The sequence below is a fragment of the Epinephelus lanceolatus genome, chromosome 19 (genome assembly GCF_041903045.1).
Source record: "Epinephelus lanceolatus isolate andai-2023 chromosome 19, ASM4190304v1, whole genome shotgun sequence".
Taxonomy (NCBI): Eukaryota; Metazoa; Chordata; class Actinopteri; order Perciformes; family Serranidae; genus Epinephelus; species Epinephelus lanceolatus.
The window spans coordinates 4,116,018-4,137,350 of NC_135752.1; the positions used below are offsets into that span (position 1 = coordinate 4,116,018).

General features: G+C 43.1%; 1 protein-coding gene across 4 annotated transcripts in view; it reads left to right on the forward strand.

Annotated features, from left to right (window-relative positions):
- The window catches only part of pam (peptidylglycine alpha-amidating monooxygenase), a 76,164-nt gene that overhangs the window by 26,339 nt on the left and 28,492 nt on the right, over positions 1-21,333 (forward strand). For all 4 annotated transcript variants that reach the window (XM_033647185.2, XM_078162019.1, XM_033647184.2 and 1 more), the window contains exons 13-15: positions 899-1,002; positions 6,235-6,428; positions 6,668-6,727. In XM_033647185.2, the coding sequence (XP_033503076.1) occupies positions 899-1,002; positions 6,235-6,428; positions 6,668-6,727 (358 nt within the window). The remainder of the gene's footprint in view (positions 1-898; positions 1,003-6,234; positions 6,429-6,667; positions 6,728-21,333) is intronic.

The following is a 21,333-nucleotide window of genomic DNA, read 5'->3' on the forward strand; positions in this document are numbered from 1 at the left end:
GTATCTCCTCTATGCTCTTGAGACTGTGCTGGGAGACACAGCAGACCCTCTTGTGACAGCATGAATGGATGTGCCATCCTGGAGGAGCTGGACTACCTGTGCAACCTGACTGGGCTGCAGGTACTGCCTCATGCTAACAGTAGTGACAAGGACACTTGCAGAAAACAAAACTAGAGAAGAATCAGTCAGGAGGGATAAGGAGAGAGCAACTGTCTGTGGCCACCACATGTAAAACCATTCCCTTTTTGGGGGTTGTCTTGCTTTTGCCACCTGTTGTCACTCTCATTTGCACCAAAGCAAAGGTAAAACTGATTCACAATCACTTGAGCTTGCTAAATGGACAGATTGATATCCCTGAAGTGTAACTGACTTGGTATACTGTGACAATTAAGTGTTCCCTTCTTTTTTTGAGCAGAGTATTATGTAATGGTTTATCTCTTTTTTTTTATTGTTCTTGTTCATTTTAAGCACCAAATGCCTTATACATATATATGAAGATGGATTCTCCAACACTTCCAAAATTTCAATGAACAAATTTTTCTCCCATTTACTCTTGAATTTAACGAGCTGTAATGTATAGGTATTTGGGATTATATTAATCATGCACTCCCTTTATTAGTGGGATTTATCTCTGAATGAACTGATCACCACTTTGTGTCATAATCGTGGTGACAGACACATGGGATTGACAAAGACATGAGTCAAAATCAGAGCGCTGGTATATGCATTCGTCTAAGCATGTCCAAGTTGTTCCCAGTTTTTCAAGGAGTTAATAATTACTAGGTTAGATCGTGTAACTAATACATCTGAATTAAACCAATAATGCATTGATCACAACAGTTTTTCATGTATTGTGCTGTTTGCTCATTGCTCAGCAGTGAATGTGTTTTCTCTCCAGGCTTTCTATCCTGCTGCCAGCGAGTTGAATGTGAAGTATGGTGACACCATTGCAGCCAGATGTGTGTTTAGTGGGGAGGGCAGAACCTCCAAAACTTATATTGGGTGAGTTCTGTTATATAATCCAAAGCATCTAATGCATTTCTACACCAAACTGTATGACTCAGAAGTACCTTTTAGTTTCTGTGCTTTCTTCTAGGTTCTATACAGACTACTTTAATAATATATGAGCTTGTGTTTGCTCCTCCACTACCTGTGAAAAGGTCTATGGTTGACCCTGAACTGAGATTAAGTACAACACTTTACTTACCAACTATCACTGACAATACAAGTTATATGTACTAACATGATAAAGAAATGTATTTTTTTATCAATACAACCTATTTCAACATGCCATCTGATACTCCCACACTCCTGCAGGTGTTGTGAAATGGTGTGGTCCATCTGATGTGGGTCAGGTGCACGATTCGCAGAACTCACAAGTCCCACTAATGTTTAAACATGTGGGATGAACTGCAGCATGATTAGCTAAGTCAGAATGCGTCACTAAAAAGCAGGAGCTCCTGAAAGAACAGTGAGAAAAAGACAATGAAAAACGAAGAGAAGCAAGGAATGTAGTGAACATGGCATTTGACAGTTAAAACTAAACTTGTCAGTGCTCACTAGCCAGTGAATATTACCAGTTCATTGGCAGGGCTCTGAAGGTAACAACAGGCAGCTGTCACAGTTTGATAATGTATTAGACAGGTGTTAATGATACAGATAGAGCTGTGCTCCTCCACTTTATATGCCTCCTCGTCAGAGATAGCAGTGTTGTTGGGTTGTATGTATAATATATGAATATGATATCATAATATGAATTTTAACAGTTGTCCAATAGGGCTGTCGGCTGTGTATTAACCTGACTTCTGCACAACACAACTGATGGTCCCAACCCCATTGATAAAGCAAGAAATTCCACTAATTAACCCTGATAAGGCACACCTGTGAAGTGGAAACCATTTCAGGTGACTACCTCTTGAAGCTCATGGAGAGAATGCCAAGAGTGTGCAAAGCAGTAATCAGAGCAAAGGGTGGCTATTTTGAAGAAACTAGAATATAAAACATGTTTTCAGTTATTTCACCTTTTTTTGTTAAGTACATAACTCCACATGTGTTCATTCATAGTTTTGATGCCTTCAGTGAGAATCTACAATGTAAATAGTCATGAAAATAAAGAAAACGCATTGAATGAGAAGGTGTGTCCAAATTTTTGGCCTGTACTGTACGTCCGTACATACGTCCATATGTACCTCTGTACAAGGGCTGCAGCTATCGATTCTTTTAGTAATCGAGTATTCTATCGATAATTCTAGCAATTAATCGAGTAATTGGATAAGAAATACCGCATGTTTTCATGAAATTACTTTAGCTTTATTTAAGGACAATATTAATATATGAAAGAGAAAATTAGAAAAGTCTCTGAAATGAGACAAATGAGCAACAAATTTGTTTCCTTTTTTGAACGTCAGAGCTGTCAACTAGTCACGCAAATGACTGATTTCTTATGCACTCATGCTACGCCGCTATTTCTCACACTGTCAAAAATAATCAGTTAGGAAATGGCTCACTACAAGGTGTGACCTTAAGAATTTAACAGCATTCTCACTAGTGTCGTGGTGACGTCACTACTTTCTGAGTCAAATAGCTTTTCAGTAGTGAAGTTAATTAATTGACCGAGTAGCGCAGTAGTGTCCATAAAAGTTACAAACTCTTTCCCCAGGAAAAACTCTGGAATGCAGCAGACTCTTTTTCTGCAGAGGTCTGGATAAAAGTAAGGATAGTAAAACTGAGGATAAGTGATTTGACTGACCCCAGTGCCACACCAAGGCATGAGATGGCAAAATTGCCCCTCGTCCCATATTGAAAAATAAAATGTACTGTCCCTTACTGATTCAGTACGGGATGCAGTTTGTCCCGTATTTCTGTGGAAAGAGTTTAACGAGACATATTGGAGAAATATTAGATGTCACATTATGGCAGGTCTGTCACTCAGCGTCATCGTTGTCATACACTGAACAAAAATATAAACGCAACACTTTTGTTTTTGCTCCCATTTTTCATGAGCTGAACTCAAAGATCTAAAACATTTTCTATACACACAAAAGACCATTTCCCCTCAAATATTGTTCACAAATCTGTCTAAATCTGTGTTAGTGAGCACTTCTCCTTTGCCGAGATAATCCATCTCACCTCACAGGTGTGGCATATCAAGATGCTGATTAGACAGCATGATTATTGCACAGGTGTGCCTTAGGCTGGCCGCAATAAAAGGCCACTCTAAAATGTTCAGTTTTATCACACAGCACAATGCCACAGATCACACAAGTTTTGAGGGAGCGTGCAATTGGCATGCTGACTGCAGGAATGTCCACCAGAGCTGTTGCCCGTGAATTGAATGTTCATTTCTCTACCATAAGCCGTCTCCAAAGGCGTTTCAGACAATTTGGCAGTACATCCAACCGGCCTCATAACCACAGACCACGTGTAACCACACCAGCCCAGGACCTCCACATCCAGCATGTTCACCTCCAAGATCGTCTGAGACCAGCCACCCGGACAGCTGCTGCAACAATTGGTTTGCATAACCAAAGAATTTCTGCACAAACTGTCAGAAACCGTCTCAGGGAAGCTCATCTGCATGCTCGTCGTCCTCATCGGGGTCTCGACCTGACTGCAGTTCGTCATCTTAACCGACTTGAGTGGGCAAATGCTCACATTCGATGGTGTGTGGCACGTTGGAGAGGTGTTCTCTTCACGGATGAATCCCAGTTTTCACTGTTCAGGGCAGATGGCAGACAGCGTGTGTGGCGTCGTGTGGATGAGCAGTTTGCTGATGTCAACGTTGTGGATCGAGTGGCCCATGGTTGCAGTGGGGTTATGGTATGGGCAGGCGTATGTTATGGACAACGAACACAGGTGCATTTTATTGATGGCATTTTGAATGCACAGAGATACCGTGACGAGATCCTGAGGCCCATTGTTGTGCCATTCATCCACGACCATCACCTCATGTTGCAGCATGATAATGCATGGCCCCATGTTGCAAGGATCTGTACACAATTCCTGGAAGCTGAAAACATCCCAGTTCTTGCATGGCCAGCATACTCAGCGGACATGTCACCCACTGAACATGTTTGGGTTGCTCTGGATCGGCGTATATGACAGCGTGTTCCAGTACCTGCCAATATCCAGCAACTTCGCACAGCCATTGAAGAGGAGTGGACCAACATTCCACAGGCCACAATCAACAACCTGATCAACTCTATGCGAAGGAGATGTGTTGCACTGCGTGAGGCAAATAGTGGTCACACCAGATACTGACTGGTTTTCTGACCCCCCCAGACCACCCCAATAAAGCAAAACTGCACATTTTAGAGTGGCCTTTTATTGTGGCCAGCCTAAGGCACACCTGTGCAATAATCATGCTGTCTAATCAGCATCTTGATATGCCACACCTGTGAGGTGAGACGGATTATCTCGGCAAAGGAGAAGTGCTCACTAACACAGATTTAGACAGATTTGTGAACAATATTTGAGGGGAAATGGTCTTTTGTGTATATAGAAAATGTTTTAGATCTTTGAGTTCAGCTCATGAAAAATGGGAGCAAAAACAAAAGTGTTGCGTTTATAGTTTTGTTCAGTGTAATTACGGAGACTCCGCTCAGAACCACTGTTAGCCAGCTCACTGACCCACTGGCTGCTTGATAAAGTTATCTGAAGGTTCCTTTACGCCCAGATATTAAACTTATGGAGCTTATGAATTCATAAAGCCCCACATGCACTTACAGTATATCTCAGTCATTGTGGAGGTGGGCGCACATGCACAAGCTTTGTGTAGTCTCACACAGTAAGACACAATTTGATGCAGAAACACCCTTCAATCAGTTTGCATATCGATATCTGTGCCCGCTCCACCACTCATTAGATCTGTCAGTTAAAAATACAGCAGAGAAGAAGTGAAGTTTTACAGACTGTCTCACACCAGCGTGGTTCTCTGACAGAACAGCTGTCATTACGCGCGACCATTACGCACAGCTGTGGCTATTAATAGAGCCCGTGCCACTAATATTACATGTAGCTGCAAACCATCATGGCAGTGATATTTCAGTCTTCATTATAACAAGTTAGACAGATTATTGACAATTAATTTATAGCTCTACAGCAGAAGTAACGTAAGCGGATTGTCTAACAGAAATGAACATTTACGAGAAACTCAGTGCGCTGTATAGTTGTACTGAATTCTGTACAGATGTGCAATAGATGTCGTACAGAACAGATCAGCATAATAAATTAACAGTATCAGATCAGCATAATAAATTAACAGTAATCCATATGACACAATGAGAGAGAGAGAGAGAGAGAGAGAGAGAGAGAGAGAGAGAGATGCAGGTAATGACAGTAGTTCCAGCCCCCCAAATAGTACCAGGAACCTCTTCAGTGGAAACAGGTTACTAGGGCAACAAACTGAATGACTGCTGACTCCCTCACACTTTTCCCCGCCCCCAATGAAATTTGATCTCTCGCAGCAGCAGCAGCAGACAGCGGAGCTGCAGAGTCCCTCTGAAGCCTCTGAGACAAACTAAACAAAACACTTGTAGGCTCCTCCACTTCATTTATAAACAAACATAAACCTTATTAAGTTGTCATAATGCATATTACAATGCAAGATAAGTTGAATATAGTGCCTTGACACGCCGCCAATGTGAAAAGCTTTTTTTTTTTTGCTTTTTTTCCTCCTCTGGTTTATCCGGTTGACGTGAATTAAACCGGGTGGAGCTCTTAAACCGGACCGAACCGGTTAAACCGGAAATCGGCACAAGCCTAGTCAAAGGTCCCTGTGACCTTGCATCTTTCTCAATCTCATGAACACTATATCTCAAGTACACTTAAAGGGAAATGCTTTAAATTTGACACAAACGTCCAGTTGAACTAAAGAATAAACTGATTAGAATTTTGTGGTTGAAGGTCAAAGGTCAGTGTGACATCATAATGTTCTGCATAAAACACTTTTCTGGCCATTATTCAGTGTCATATCTCAGGAACAGATGCGGAGACATTTGGTCAAATACTGAATTGGTGACTCCAACCTTGGGTGTCCACCTTGAAACTGTGCTGATCATATAGATCTTCTGTGCTGTTGGGGAGAAGATGTATGTGAAGCATCCATGTGTCCGCAGACGTGGAAGTAAACTCTAAGAGAAACTGGTGTGCAGTGGCATACAACCGCAGGGCGGAAATTCTAGTTATGTATGAGTGGTGTATTCATAACCAGGTACTTTTCTGTGTTGTCTGCAGTGGTACCTCTGCTGATGAAATGTGCAACTTCTACATAATGTACTACATGGACAGCAAACACGCCATCCCCTACATGAACTGCATGGAGCCTGGCTCCAAAGAGCTGTTTGAGCATATTCCAGCTGAGGCCAATGTTCCTGTGGCTGTTAGTCCAGCTGACATGAACTCTATGATGCATATGGGCCACTCAACAGGTACAAAAGCATCACATATTGTTTATGTTGAATACCGCTAACCTATAGTTATTCAGTTTAGCATTTACTAGCTTTTTATTTTTCTGTTTGGGAGAAAGTTAATGTATGCTAATGTACACACTTGCTTTTTATACTTTACTCCATGTGTGCCTCCTTGTCTTATTAAAATTAGCTTACATCATTTACATTTTTCAAAAAGAACCCGTTTTTAACTTAACTTTGTTTTTTCCCCCCCGAAGATCATCAAGATCACAGACAGCTTCTGGATTCAAGCAAGACAGAGCAGGTTTTGGATCAGGGTGAGTTCAAAGGCAATAAGCTGCACCACTGTGTCATTACAACTACACTAGGTAGCAAAAGTATTTTCCCTCCTAGACTTTGAACACACAAGGAAGGCATGCTCAAAAGTGAGGGATGTCAGGCAGGGGTTTCCATGTGGCTGTTTTTCAGGGTGCAATGTCTGTGCCCTGAGATAGACAAAGTTCAACTTTTGGAATGCAGCACCACACACCCCATATCATGTGATAAGGAACAGCCGATTATAGCCAGTAGATATCTTCCCTGTCTTCTGTAAATATTAGTCCATGGTAAATAAGGAGAAGAACTTTATAGTTTTATTGCAGCTCTACCCAGAGATTTCTCCCACAGACAATATTTTAGGCCTCATACACACTTAAAAAACAACTGGGAGAAGGTCAGCTCCGAACTCTGGAATTCTGATAAAGTGGCCATGATAGTGGTGCTGATACAGTGGTACAACATTTGTCCCAGCCGTAACCCCTGGATTTCACCGGGCCCAGCTGCACCAGATTACTGCTCTGACACGGCCACCAAAGCTGATTGCAGCCACTTAAGATAATGCTTGTGATCCCAGTAGACACGCTGTAGAGCATTTAAGAAGTGTCTCTTCATTGTGAATTCTTATGCTCATTATGACAAATTTTCACACAAATGTCTAATAGGATAAAATTATGAAGTGATGAGATTTTATGTCCCAAAGGTCATCTTCACTGTAGGGCTGTCCCGAATACCATTTTTTTAACATTCTGACCTTCGGCAGAATTTATAACCAATATTCGAATATTCGTTCGCGGCGGGCAGGCGGGGGGTGCTGCAGCCGTGCTGCGGCCATGCTGCCTGCTCTCTCCGGTTTTACGCCAGGCTCGGCTCCTTTCAAAGACTCCTTGCGAAGCACTCCTCCGGGGTTTTTTCGGACCTATTGCAGAGTTTTGCACAGCAGCGACCGTTTCTTTGCTCTCAAACCACAAAAAACTGTGATGGCACAACAGTCTCCTACAGTACATTATTCTATGCTTTCTTTTGATTTTCACATTGACTAGTCATCCTGTTTAATTTGTCTTCTGATTAAATCGGAACCGTTGAAACAAGTTGTAGGAAGCCTCTGCAAGTAATTGGTTGCTGGCAGACACTCTGTGCTGCAATAAAATGGTTAATCAGCAGTGCCGTGCACTGTAGAGCTGATGCGCTGCTGGTTCTGCCGGCCTGAATAGAATATAGTGTCTACTGTTGTGTACAGCCTTTATAGACTGAGCTGAGTAGTGATGCGAGGGTCGACCCGTAACCCGCGAGACCCACGGGACCCGCAAATGGACCTGGGGGTTGGGCAGCAGTGATCATCTGTTAAATCGGTCTGTAAATGACATTTTGACATTATTGACTATTACTGTCATGGCATCCAAAGGTACTGATGCGTTGAGCAGGTGACAGTCCGCGGTCGTTTTCAAAACACACTTGTGTCACGCACTCCAAAAGAAACTTGTTGAAACTTTAAACAATAATTTATTGTACAAAACGGAGGAAACAAACGCTGACAAAAACAGTTCCATAATTCATATTAAATTCAAAAGATAATGAAAAAATAGCTACAAGTTAGAGGGAATAGTGATAAAGTGGTAAAACTTGTCATTGATCCACAGCCTCAGACGGATGCGCTCAAACGTGCCGTGCACACAAGCTCTATTGGTAGGCGATACTATATTTTCACATTTTTAACAATGCAATTTAAAAGTTTTGATTTTTATTGTTAAAAAAAAAAAAATAATAGTAACTAAGTAAATAAATAAAAAAACGAATATCGAATACCAAATTTTCATAACGAATACCTACCCTTAGAAACAAATATTCGAATATTCGAATATTTGAGTACAGCCCTACTTCACTGTGACGTCATAATGTTCTACATAAAACACTTTTCTGGCCATTATTCAGTGTCATATCTCAGGAGCAGAAGGGGAGACATTTGGTCAGATACTGATCAACAAGATCAACACTAATCTTGGATGTCCACCTTCAAACTGTGCTGATTGTGTAGTTCTTCATCTGTGTGAAGCATTCATGTTTTCACATACATGGATGTAAACTATAAGAGAAACTTGAGTACTGCATGGAAGCATACAACCTTGGGGCAGTATTTGTAGTTCCTTATTGTGACCAAACCCATGATGAGTGAATGAATGGTGGCACTGTTTTTAATAGGGGTGTAACGATCCATCGATCGGGATCGATATATCGCTTTAATGATCAACGATTCAATATCATCGATGAAAAGTGAAAACATAGATCCATATCTTCATCTTAAGCATAGGCTGTTATTTTGAAAGTCTGTGTCACTGTCAAACAGCAGCAGGCAGATGGCAAACATCCAAGAGAAAGACGATGAGGATAACCTTATTTACTCACCTGTAAATCAGCAGTGTGGAAATATTTTGGATTTCGGAGAAAATAGGAATCAACTCAATATGCCGTAACAATGACGTTACAAGATAAAACACGATGTACCATTACCTGCCTGGACGAGTGTCTCACTCTGCTAACTTCTTGCTTAATCAACATTAGCTGCTCTGTTTTAACAATGTTTGGCTGAAAAACCATGCAGGCTGAAATTCAACCATGCTGTTCCGTCGGGAGATGTATTGACTTAAATCACCGGTGAGTAAGAATGATTATGGCGTAGTTAAGCAATGAAAAGAGGAAAAATGTCCGCAAGCTGCAAGGCTAATTTATGCAGTGTAAGCATGCTTAAGCTAATAATGGGTGATTAGCAAAAAAACAATTGTTTTGTCCATGATCCTTGACAGTTATTACTGAGCTGAATGTGATACTTTTGTTGAATCTGATCAAGATCTGATGATCTTGTTGTTAATCTGTGTTTTATGGCTGTTAGGAGAGGTTTGCCTTCAGGGCAGATTTCTTCCAGAAAGGTCTCTCTGACAGAAAGCCCTGATGGTGAACTTATCCCATGTGCTTTTTTATTTGTGTTAGTGGAGTCAGTTTAAAGTGAACTTCACTGTACTTATTATTTATGTGTTGTTTATGTGTTTTATGGGCAGAAGCAAAAAAGAAAGGGGTGGCAGCTTCTTCTGTAACAGACTGTGTTATACGGGCAGATAATATTGTCTAATATCGATCACAGACACCTGAATCGTATCAAATCGAAATTGTATGGTGGCAGGCTTTGTAATGTTGGAAAATATTGTATTGTTGTCCAAAGAATCAATATGATATTGTATTGTGATGATAATGATGATTTACACCCCTAGTTTTTAAATGACTTCAGACCTTCTTTGGCATGTCTGTACTGCAATTTTCTTGTTACTTAACAGCAACATATAGACCATATACCAGGGCTATTCAATTACAAATTCAATTGGGCTGGATTTTAAAACCAGAAAATGTCAATAGGCCAGACATTTTCAGCAGCAGACACGCTACTGAAAACTTTTTTTCCAGCTATTGGTAATGACAGATTTCTAAACGGGTGCAAGTTATTGTAGCAATGTTTCTCTTGTCACATTTGAATAAAAAAAATGTAGTCACATATCTGTCCAAAGAACATCACATAATGCAGAAATAGAATAAAAAAAGAGCTATTACTGCACAGAAGCATTACAAGTGACATTAATGGTAACTAATAAGACACACTTTCTCGACCAACATCTCCCTCTCTCCCTCTCCCTTCTCTCTCCCACACACACACATGCAGACACATCACTTCATGACATTTTCCTTTAGGGTCAGGTGATTAGGAAAAAACACAAGATATAGTTTTATACAGTCTATGGCAGCAACAGTCATGTTAACATTAGCAGAGTCACTATATAAACTCAGTAATATTTCACTTGAAACAAACCTAACATATCAATAGAATAAATATTACTCCTGACATCACAATACTGAGTAACGTTATGTAAGCATGAAGAACAGACATCAGTATCAATCATTCATTTTGCTCTCTCTCCCACCTCTTCTGAGGACACTCGTTGTCTGCAGGTAGGCTACCCCAGGACCATTTTAAGATAAGTGGCAAACTAAGTTAAACAGACTACATACAGACAGTTCTCATTTTAGTTTGTTTTTTACAATCTGCTATTGGTCCTGCTAGCGCGGTGTGCTTGTGTAAACTGCGATGGTAAACCATAGCGCCGATGAATGAGAGACCGTGGACAGAACAGATTGAAATATGGCTTTCTACATGCTGAACACGTTTATTGACAAAGCACTGACTTTTTTTTGGAGGAGGTTATATTGCACTTACTTATGAACTAAGAACAAAAAGTAAGGAAATTTGTTTTTGGTAGATTATTTCTTTGTTGTAACAATGCTTCTTGGAAATACATCTTATACCATTCAAAAGCCTGTTTATTTCACATACTCAGCTCTGCTGCTCATCACACAAATGCATGTAAGGAACATGCATCTGTGTGATGAGCAGCAGAGCTGAGTATGTGGGTTGCATCCATGAAAATTTCAGGGGTTAAAGTTCTCCGGCACAGCGCCGGATTTCCGGCGTGGTGAAGTTTCTGTCCAGCACGGGCAGAAGTGCTCTACTGTGCGAGCATTTCACTCGCATTTGCCCCTAAAAATATATATATATATGTGCGAACCGGGAAAATGATTTAGGCACACGCTGTGCGAGTAAACACAACCTACTGTTTACCATAATCGGCATCGGACGTTTTTTCATCGGTAATCGATCAAATAAATGTATTTTAAAACTCGCTCCTTTGGCTCTGATACAGCCTCTCCCTACTTGCCTGCAGTCCCCACTGCACTGGGCTTTGTAACAATGTCCCGCCTACAGCCCCCTCTGATTGGTTACACAGCACAAGTGATAGCCAATCAACACTGACGCCTGTGCATGCTTTCACATCATGTCACATTGAGACACAGAGCACAGACGGAGCGGGGGAGGCTTTACCAGCGGTAATTTTGAAGGAAAGGTAACAGAAACCAGACAGAAACGAAAGTTGCAATAAAAATCCTCTATGCTGAAGTTTTAAGGTTACCACCACAACATTATACTGTATGATCCATTTCAATGATGACCTGCTTGCCCAGAGGTGAAATTTCAACATACTGCCTGTTTAATTCACATCAAGCACGATACAATTTTGCAAACAGCCTAAATGATTTAGCTTCTAAAAATAAATAGCACCAAGGCAAAAAAGAAATGTAGGATCTATAAGTCAAAAAGTCTGGTAACCACTGAAAGTTTAATCTTTATTTATAAACTCATTATGCTATAAAAGTTTAATCTGAAAAGTAACTACTAAAGCTATTAATGTAGTGACCAAGGTTCCTGCCACTCTCTTTATCTCTTAATCAGGCAGGATCAGATGCTTTTGGTTTATAGATAATTTAACATATTTATTAAAGGCATTTCAAGTGAGATTTGTGTTGGAGTTTGTGTTGAGTTGAATTATCAGTCAAATGATCACCAATTAGATATTTATTCAAAATCATGCAGCCCTAATTAAAATCCTACTACCAGCTAAATTTACTTAAGGTATTTAAAAAAAGTACTTTTTTGTAGAAAATCGGGTGGTGACTGATATGTTAAATAACTCAATCAATCAATCAATCATTTTTATTTATAAAGCCCAATATCACAAATCACAATTTGCCTCACAGGGCTTTACAGCATACAACATCCCTCTGTCCTTAGGACCCTCACAGTGGATAAGGAAAAACTCCCTTTAACTGGGGAAAAAAAACGGTAGAAACCTCAGGAAGAGCAACTGAGGAGGGATCCCTCTTCCAGGACGGACAGATGTATAATAGATGTCGTACAGAACAGATCAGCATAATAAATTAACAGTAATCCGTATGACACAATGAGACAGAGAGAGAGAGAGAGAGAGAGAGAGAAAGAGAGATACAGACGGTAATGACAGTAGCTTACAACAACATTAATGAAAGTAATAATATTATAGTTATAGTTCTGGCTACTGTGGTACAAAATGTTGAAAGTATATATTAATATCTGGCAGTATACATGTGTGACAATAGTCATATGTGTATAATAACAGTAGAAGTATGACTAATGGTGGCAGCAGCAGCAGGAGGCATCTGGCAGGACCACGGCAGCAGCACAACCACACACGTCACACTATCCAGGCACTGCTGCAATATGAGTTAATCTGAGAGACAGTGGAGCACAAAGGCTCCGGAGAAGAAGCCGAGCTAGTGACATCCAGAATGGCCGAGTTAGCAAGATGCAGTAATAGGATGAGAGAGAGAGAGAGAGAGAGAGAGAGAGAGAGAAGGTGCCCGATGTATTATAGGGGGGTCCTCTGGCAGACTAGGCCTAAGTCAGCCTAACTAGGGACTATAAGAGGAAAAGAGAGGAAAAGAAAAAAAAGGAAAGTCTTAAGTCTAGTCTTAAATGTGGAGATGGTGTCTGCCTCCCGGACTGTAACAGGAAGATGATTCCACAGGAGAGGAGCCTGATAGCTGAAGCCTCTGACTCCTGATCTACTTTTGGAGACTTTAGGGACCACGAGTAACCCTGCGTTCTCAGAGCGCAGTGTTCTGGTGGGATAATATGGCACTATGAGCTCTCTAAGATATGACAGAGCCTGACCATTTAGAGCTTTATAAGTTAACAGTAGGATTTTAAATTCAATTCTGGATTTTACAGGGAGCCAGTGCAGAGAAGCTAAAACAGGAGAAATATGATCTCGTTTCTTAGTTCCTGTTAGTACACATGCTGCTGCATTCTGAATTAGCTGGAGGGTTTTTAAGGACTTACTAGAGCTACCTGATAATAGAGAGTTACAGTAATCCAACCTTGAGGTAACAAAAGCGTGGACCAATTTTTCTGCATCTTTTCGGGTCAGGATAGGCCTAATTTTCGCAATATTACACAGATGAAGAAATGCAGTCCGTGAGGTTTGTTTTAAATGAGAATTAAAAGACAAATCTTGATCAAATGTTACTCCGAGGTTTCTTACGGTAGTGCAAGAGGCCAGAGCAATGCCATCTAGAGAAACTATGTCATCAGATAAAGAGTCTCTGAGTTGTTTGGGGCCAAGAACAATAACTTCAGTTTTGTCTGAATTTAACATCAGGAAACTGGTGCTCATCCAGGTTTTCATGTCTTTAAGGCAGTTATGGAGTTTAGTTAATTGATTACTTTCTTCTGGCTTCATCGATAAATACAACAGTGTATCATCCGCGTAACAACAGAAATTTATAGAGTGATTTCTAATGATGTTACCTAAAGGAAGCATATATAGAGTAAATAGGATTGGTATGAGCACAGAACCTTGCGGAACTCCAAAACAAACTTTAGTACGTAAGGATGATTCATTATGAACGTGAACAAACTGAAAACGATCAGATAAATAAGATTTAAACCAGCTTACTGCAGAACCTTTTAGGCCAATTAAATGATCCAGTCTCTGCAGTAGAATTTGATGGTCAATAGTGTCAAACGCCGCACTAAGATCTAATAAAACAAGTACAGAGACGAGTCCTTTGTCTGAAGCAATCAGAAGGTCATTTGTAATTTTAACTAGTGCTGTCTCAGTGCTATGATGCACTCTAAATCCTGACTTAAATTCCTCAAATAAATTATTATCATGGAGAAAATCACACAGCTGGTCTGCAACTACTTTCTCAAGGATCTTTGACAGAAAGGGAAGATTAGATATTGGTCTATAGTTGGCTAACACCTCTGGATCCAGGGTGGGCTTTTTTAGTAGAGGTTTAATTACAGCTACCTTAAAACTCAGTACAAAGTACATTATTGATATTGGTAAGTCAGTGCATAAAACCAGCATTTTATTATTCTATTCTGTTTCTTCATTTTGCGACCACAACACCAAGCCCCAATCTTCCTTGCTCCACATTTCAGGCACAAAATTTTTTCTTGCTTTAACTCCTTTGCCAAATCTTCTCTGCCAATTCCAAACAGCTTTTTTTTTTGCCGTTGCTGTTGACTCTTGTTTTGAGCTTCTGGTACCCGTGAGCATGGGCCCTGCTACAGTGGTCAGTTGGTGTCAGGTCCAAGAATCGGCATGCCATGTTTGACTGATCTGGATAGGGCCCATGCCATAGGGCAACTTCAAGCTGGTGTTCCGCAAAACCAAGTTGTGGCATTATTTGGTGTGAGCCCTAGTACCATCTGCAAACTGAAGGCCAAGTTCCATATAACGGGGGATGTCAGAGATAGATCACGAAGTGGGTGTCCCAAGAAGATGGCACCCCAAGAAGAGCGTTTCCTCATCCTTTCAGCACTTAGGAACTGTCGGCAGTCTTCTACAGATTTGCAGTCAAGGTTTGCAGGACGATATGGCTGACGGCTCTCTGCCCAGACAATCCGGAACAGACTGCACACAATCAGTCTCCAGTCTCATAGGGCTGCCAGGAGGCCTGCCATGACTGCCCTTCACCATCAGGCCTGTTTGCGCTGGTGTCAGCAACACGTGCACTGGAACCTGAACATGTGAAGTAACGTTATGTTTGACAGTCCAGATTACAGCAGTTATATCGTAGGGTCAAACTGTGGCGAAGACGCGGAGAACGCTTTGCTGATTGCTGCACCAATAGAGTAACATCTTTTGGTAGAGGCAGTGTGATGGTGTGGGGCGGCATCCCCCTCACTGGAAAAACAAGGCTTGTCATCATTGGTGGCAGTCTCAATGAGAGATGAAATTCTGCAACCAATGGCAATCCCATATCTCTATAGTCTGGGACCAAATGCTTTCCTCCAAGATGACAACGCTTGCCCCCACAGAGCGCGATTTATCAGAGACTACCTCCAGAATTTGGGAGTGGAGAGGATGGAATGGTCTGCCAGCAGTCCTGACCTCAACCCCATTGAACACTTGTGGGATCAGCTTGGGCGTGCTGTTCGTGCCAGAGTGACCAACACAACCACGGTGGCTGACCTGCGACAAATGCTGGCTGAAGAATGGGATGCCATCCCACAGCAGTGTGTGACCAGGCTGGTGACCAGCATGAGGAGGAGGTGCCAGGCTGCTGTGGCTATATATGGTTCTTCCACACGCTACTGAGGCTCCTGTTTGTTAAATGAATAAATTAAGTTGCCAGTATTTCTTGTTTCTTCAGACTTCAATCATCCAATCCATCAAACAACACCAAACAAGAGTCACCAGCAAAAAAAAAAAGCTTGGCATTGGCAGAGAAGATTTGGCAAATTTTTCATGGGTGCAACCCACATACTCAGCTCTGCTGCTCATTCCACAAATGCATGTTGCTTACAAATGTGGCATCATTTAAAAGGGAAATAAACAGGCTTTCCAGTGGTATAAGATTTATTGCCAAGAAGCATTGTTACAACAAAGAAATAATCTGCCAAACACAAATTTCCTTGCTTTATGTGCTTAGTTTAGCAACAAGCATAGTTGTCGTCAACTAGAGTAATCTTGAAGTTCTATTCCCTTTATCTGCACTGCAGCCTCTCTGCTGCTGTCTGACTTCACTCAGCCATGTTTGTGTGTGTGTGCATTTGTGTGTGTTTGTGTGTGTGTGTGTGTGTGTGTGTGTGTGCGTGCGTGCGTGTGTGTAGGAGGTCAGCATGCAGAATGCCCTGGGCTGTTTAACGGCAGGTCTCTGTACCCATTCCTAGCTGGGCCACTGGGAGGTTGCTTCTGGGCTGGATGTGGCCCGCGGGAAGCCAATTGACTAGGCCTGCCATATGCCAACATACATCTTCAAAAAGATATTACTGGCCAATGGGAATACCACTTTCTAGGACTGCCCCCTAATAGTCAACTGTAAAGGTCATTAGTTGGTAAGATTTCATTGGTCACTTTTTTGTAGAAAAAAATAAAATAAAAGTGATACTCTATTAGAAGCTGTGCCTTGTCAAAATAAATCAAAACCTATATAACCGGACCATGTGGAAATTGAATTTGAAAGGACACAGGAAGAGGCCATACTCAGCAGTCAGACAGGAGTCATGTTACAAACCAATCACAGCCGACAGATATGTTTCCCTTTTTCTGTAAACATTGAGTCTGACAAACATGAAAAAGTTGATCATTTTAGTGCAGGGCTACCCAAAGCTTTACATCTGTCCCACGGATGATAGGCCTGTACACTTATAAACGGCGCCTGGGAGAGCTGTTTGAACATATTCCAGCTGAGGCCAATATTCCCGTCGCTGTTACAGTTGCAATCAAAATTATTCAACCCCCATTGCATATTAGGCCTACAGATTACACAAGAACTGTTTAAGTAGTTCAGTGAAACCAATATTACAAGGGTTTTGATCCAAATTCAACACAAAATGCCACTTTTAATGGCTACTGCAGTCTCAAAATTATTCAACCCCTTTATGATGAGCATCTTCAGTACTTAGTAGAGCACCCTTTTGCTGTTATGACCTGCTGCAAACGTGATGCATAGCCAGACACCAGCTTCAGACAGCGTTCCTGAGGAATCTCAGCCCATTCCTCATGGGCAATGGCCTCCAGTTCAGTAATATTCTTGGGTGTGCGTTTTGCAACCACCTTCTTCAAATCCCACCAGAGATTTTCTATGGGGTTCAAGTCAGGCGACTATGACGGCCACTCTAGAATCTTCCATTTCTTCTTCTGAAACCAAGCCTTGGTGGACTTTGAGGTATGCTTTGGATCATTATCCTGTTGGAAGGTCCAATGACGCCCAAGCTTCAGCTTCCTCACAGACAGCATGACGTTTTCACCTAAAATTTCCTGATACTTGACTGAATCCATTGTGCCCTCCACACGCTGCAGGTTTCCAGTGCCAGAGGCAGCAAAGCAGCCCCAGAGCATCACTGAGCCACCGCCATGCTTCACTGTAGGCAGGGTGTTCTTTTCAGCATATGCTTCATTCTTCTTCCTCCAGACATACCGCTGTTCCATAGGCCCGAAGAGTTCCAGTTTTGTTTCATCGCTCCACAGAACAGAATTCCAAAACTTCTGTGGCTTATTTATATGGTTTTGAGCATATTGGAGCCGACTTTTCTTGTGCTTTTGGGTCAGTAGTGGTGTACGTCTTGGAGTCCCGGCATGGAGCCCTTCAGTGTTTAGTATGCGCCTTATTGTGCAAACTGAAACCTCAGTGCCTGCTGCCACCAAGTCTTGCCGCAGGTGTTTTGCAGTCACTTGAGGGTTTTTGACCACTTGCCTTCTCAGGAATCTGCTGGCAGCTGCTGACAGTTTCCTCTTTCTGCCACGTCCAGGTAGTGTAGCCACTGTTCCTTTAACTTTGAACTTGCGAACTATGCTTCCAACTGTATCTCTAGGAACATTCAGAGCTTTTGCTATCTTTTTCTATCCTTTTCCTTGTTTGTGCAAGGCAATGATTTCTTCTCTGAACTTTCTGGACAATTCTTTTGACTTAGCCATATTTCTAACATGCAATCAAACATCACTCTCAACAAACCCCTAGCCAGTTGAGGTATTTATGTGTTCTATCTCAAGCACACCTGAACTAATGAAGCCCTTGATTAGTTGCACCAGGTGTGCTTGAAACAGGGGGTTGAATAATTTTGAGACTGCAGTAGTGGTTAAAAGTAGCATTTTGTGTTGAATTTGGATAAAAACCCATGGTAATATTAGTTTTATTAAACTATTTCAACTGTTCTTGTCTACTTTGTTTATTGCAAACAGCTGAAAAATTGTACATTTTGCCAATAAGCCTAATATGCAATGGGGGTTGAATAATTTTGATTGCAACTGTAGTCCAGCTGACATGAACTCTATGATGCATTTGGACCACTCAACAGGTACAAAAGCATCACATATTGTTTATGTTGAATACCGCTAACCCATAGTTCTTCTTCATAATATTCACTCTGTGTCTTGCTATGGGATGCAGCCTCCTGCAGCCCTGACAGAAGCATTTATCTCAATTGGCCAATCTTGATTAGCCGGTGAAAGGTGTTCATCCGCACCGCACCCAGTAGTCCCACCTACTATATATAGTGTGCGTGGATAACCCTCCTTCAATTCAGACCTCTTCTCACCTGAGAGCTTATCTCACGTCGGAGCTTTCATTGGCTTAACTGTTCACCAGACGGATCTTTGCTAGCTTCCGTCACCGAACGCTAGTGTCGTGCTCTGGCTTCTGCCTCAGCGAGCTAAGCTTGCATACCAGCTACTCCTCTCAACCCCACACTAGCACACTAGCTAGCCACGGCCCTTTTCTCTGTTAGCACTCCAGCTTGACCGCTAAAGATCCTCACACCAGAGGAGACTTTCGGCTCTGTTGCTGCGGGAATAAAATCTCGGGGAAGGACGCCCACCCGGTGTGCAGTACCTGCCTTGGGTTTGACCACGCCAGGTTAGCCCTCGAGATTCCCAGGTCCTGTGGACACTGCAAAGTGTTCCCTCCGTGTGGACCTGCTCAACATGTGTAAACGTGCGGCAAAGAAGCTGGAGGTCCCCTGGTCCGTAGTGTGGTGAAACAGCTTCTCCCTGTCTTCCCCGAGTTGCTGCCAAGGTGATGGCAACCCTCGTCATTCAGGAGCGAGCGAGATGGCTCAGCCTCGCTAACCTGACTGACAGGGAGCAGGATGACATACTGGATTTTCCAATTGTCCCGGAGCCCGGAGCCGGCTGGCACAGAAAGTCTCCCGCCCCAACCGCAGTCCCGCCGCCGCCCCCAACAGCCACGGCCTCGGTCCCCCCAGGCGAGGAAGAAAAAGAGAGCGGCCTGACAGCCGTCCTCTCTCCAGGTGGAGCATCCTGGCCCACCGTTTTGGCTTGTTCGTGTGCGTCCCATGCCGCCGCTGCCCACTCCAGAGCTGGTCCGCGAGAGGAGAGACATTGCCTCGGAGGTTTGCGCTGTTGCGCCCTGAGCCAAATGTCCACAAGCACACACATACACACATGTTCCCAAAAGTGTGAAAATAAAAAGAAATCTGTCACAGCCAGGCTACGAGCCGAGGGTGCAGATAACAAAAACTGCCAAAACAAACAAAAATACCCTGTCTATAAGCCGTGTGGCCACCAAGCCCTCTGCAGCTCTGCCCCCGGGATGGGCATCACCATTCCCAGGGAACAGAGTGACAGGCCCCGCTGTTCCTGCGGTGCACTTTCGCGCATGCGCAGTATAGCTCGGGGGCTATTTCCCTGCTCTACCACAAGAGGGCACCACAGCACCGCTGTTGGGACCTCCTGTGATAGAGCAGGAGCTGCAATATGCTTCTCCACTTTCTCTCAAACGGGAAAATTGGAAAGCAACTGCAGCTTCACCGTGGGTGTTACGCACGATTTCTCATGGATACAGACTCCAATTCGCCGCTGTCCCTCCCCGTTTCTCTGGCATAATACAGTCACAAGCACAGGGAGAATCAGCTTGAGTCTTACAGGAGGAAATCCTCTTTCTGTTAGAAAAAAGAGCAATTTCTGTTGTATCTCCCAAACAGAGTCTGTCAGGTTTTTACTCCAGATATTTCCTCGTTCCCAAACGGGGGTGAAGAGGAATCAGCCCTATACTGGACCTGCGGGCTCTGAACAAATTTCTGCGGAAATACAAATTCAGGATGCTGACACATGCGGCACTGCTGCGTCTAGTAAGACCGAACGATTGGTTTTCGTCTGTGGATCTGAAAGACGCGTATTTCCACATTCCCATTTACCCCCCTCACAGACAATATCTCCAATTCATCTTTCAGGGGGTGCGCTACGAATATCGTGTTCTCCCATTCGGCCTGTCTCTCAGCCCGAGGGTTTTCATACGGTGCACAGAGGCTGCTGTCGCCCCACTCAGACGTCGGGGCATCCGGCTGGCCATGTATTTTGGCGACTGGCTCCTGTTGGCGCAGTCAGAACAGGAGGCAAGGGTTCACATGCACATTGTCACGAAACACCTAATAGATTTGGGCTTTGTGATAAATACGAAGAGCCAACTCTCTCCGACACAGGAGATATCCTTTCTGGGATTATCCCTGCACTCCGTGCCATTCACAGCTCGCCTGTCGGAGGAGAGAGTGAAAACATTCAAAGCTTGCCTCACGCACTTCTGTCGACACAGGTCTGACTGTGTCTTCGCCTGCTGGGTCTGATGGCTTCAGCCATCCTCGTGATCCATCTTGGCCGCTTTCACATGCGGGAATTTCAGTGCTGGGTCGCTTCACTCAGGCTGGATCCCGTGCATCATGGCGCATGGAGGATAACGGTCACAGCGGATTGTGTGACGGCCCCGTCTTTCCTGACTCAGGGGGTGTCCATGAGCACTGTCTTGTCCAGGAAAGTGGTCACCACGGATGCCAGCCTATCCAGCTGGGGTGGCATTTACGGGGGCAGGTCTGTGAGCGACTGCAACTGTGGGCTTGGCCCGTGAGTGGCTCAATTTGACCACTGCTGGGCTCCCTCAGAGTGTGGTTAACACTATCCAAAACGCCAGGGCTCCCTCCACTAGGTCTCTGTACAACTCTAAGTGGGGAGTGTTTGAGCGGTGGTGTCTTCAACGGGGCCACACCCCCTTTCAGTGTTCTGTGCCAGCGATACTGTTGTTTTTACATGACCTGATTGATACAGGAAAAGCCTTTTCCACGGTTAAGGTTTATCTGGCAGTTATAGCGGCTTGCCATATAGGATTTGGGGACAAAACAGTGGGCCAACACCCTTTGGTGTGCCAGTTTATGAGGGGCGCGCGCAGGCTG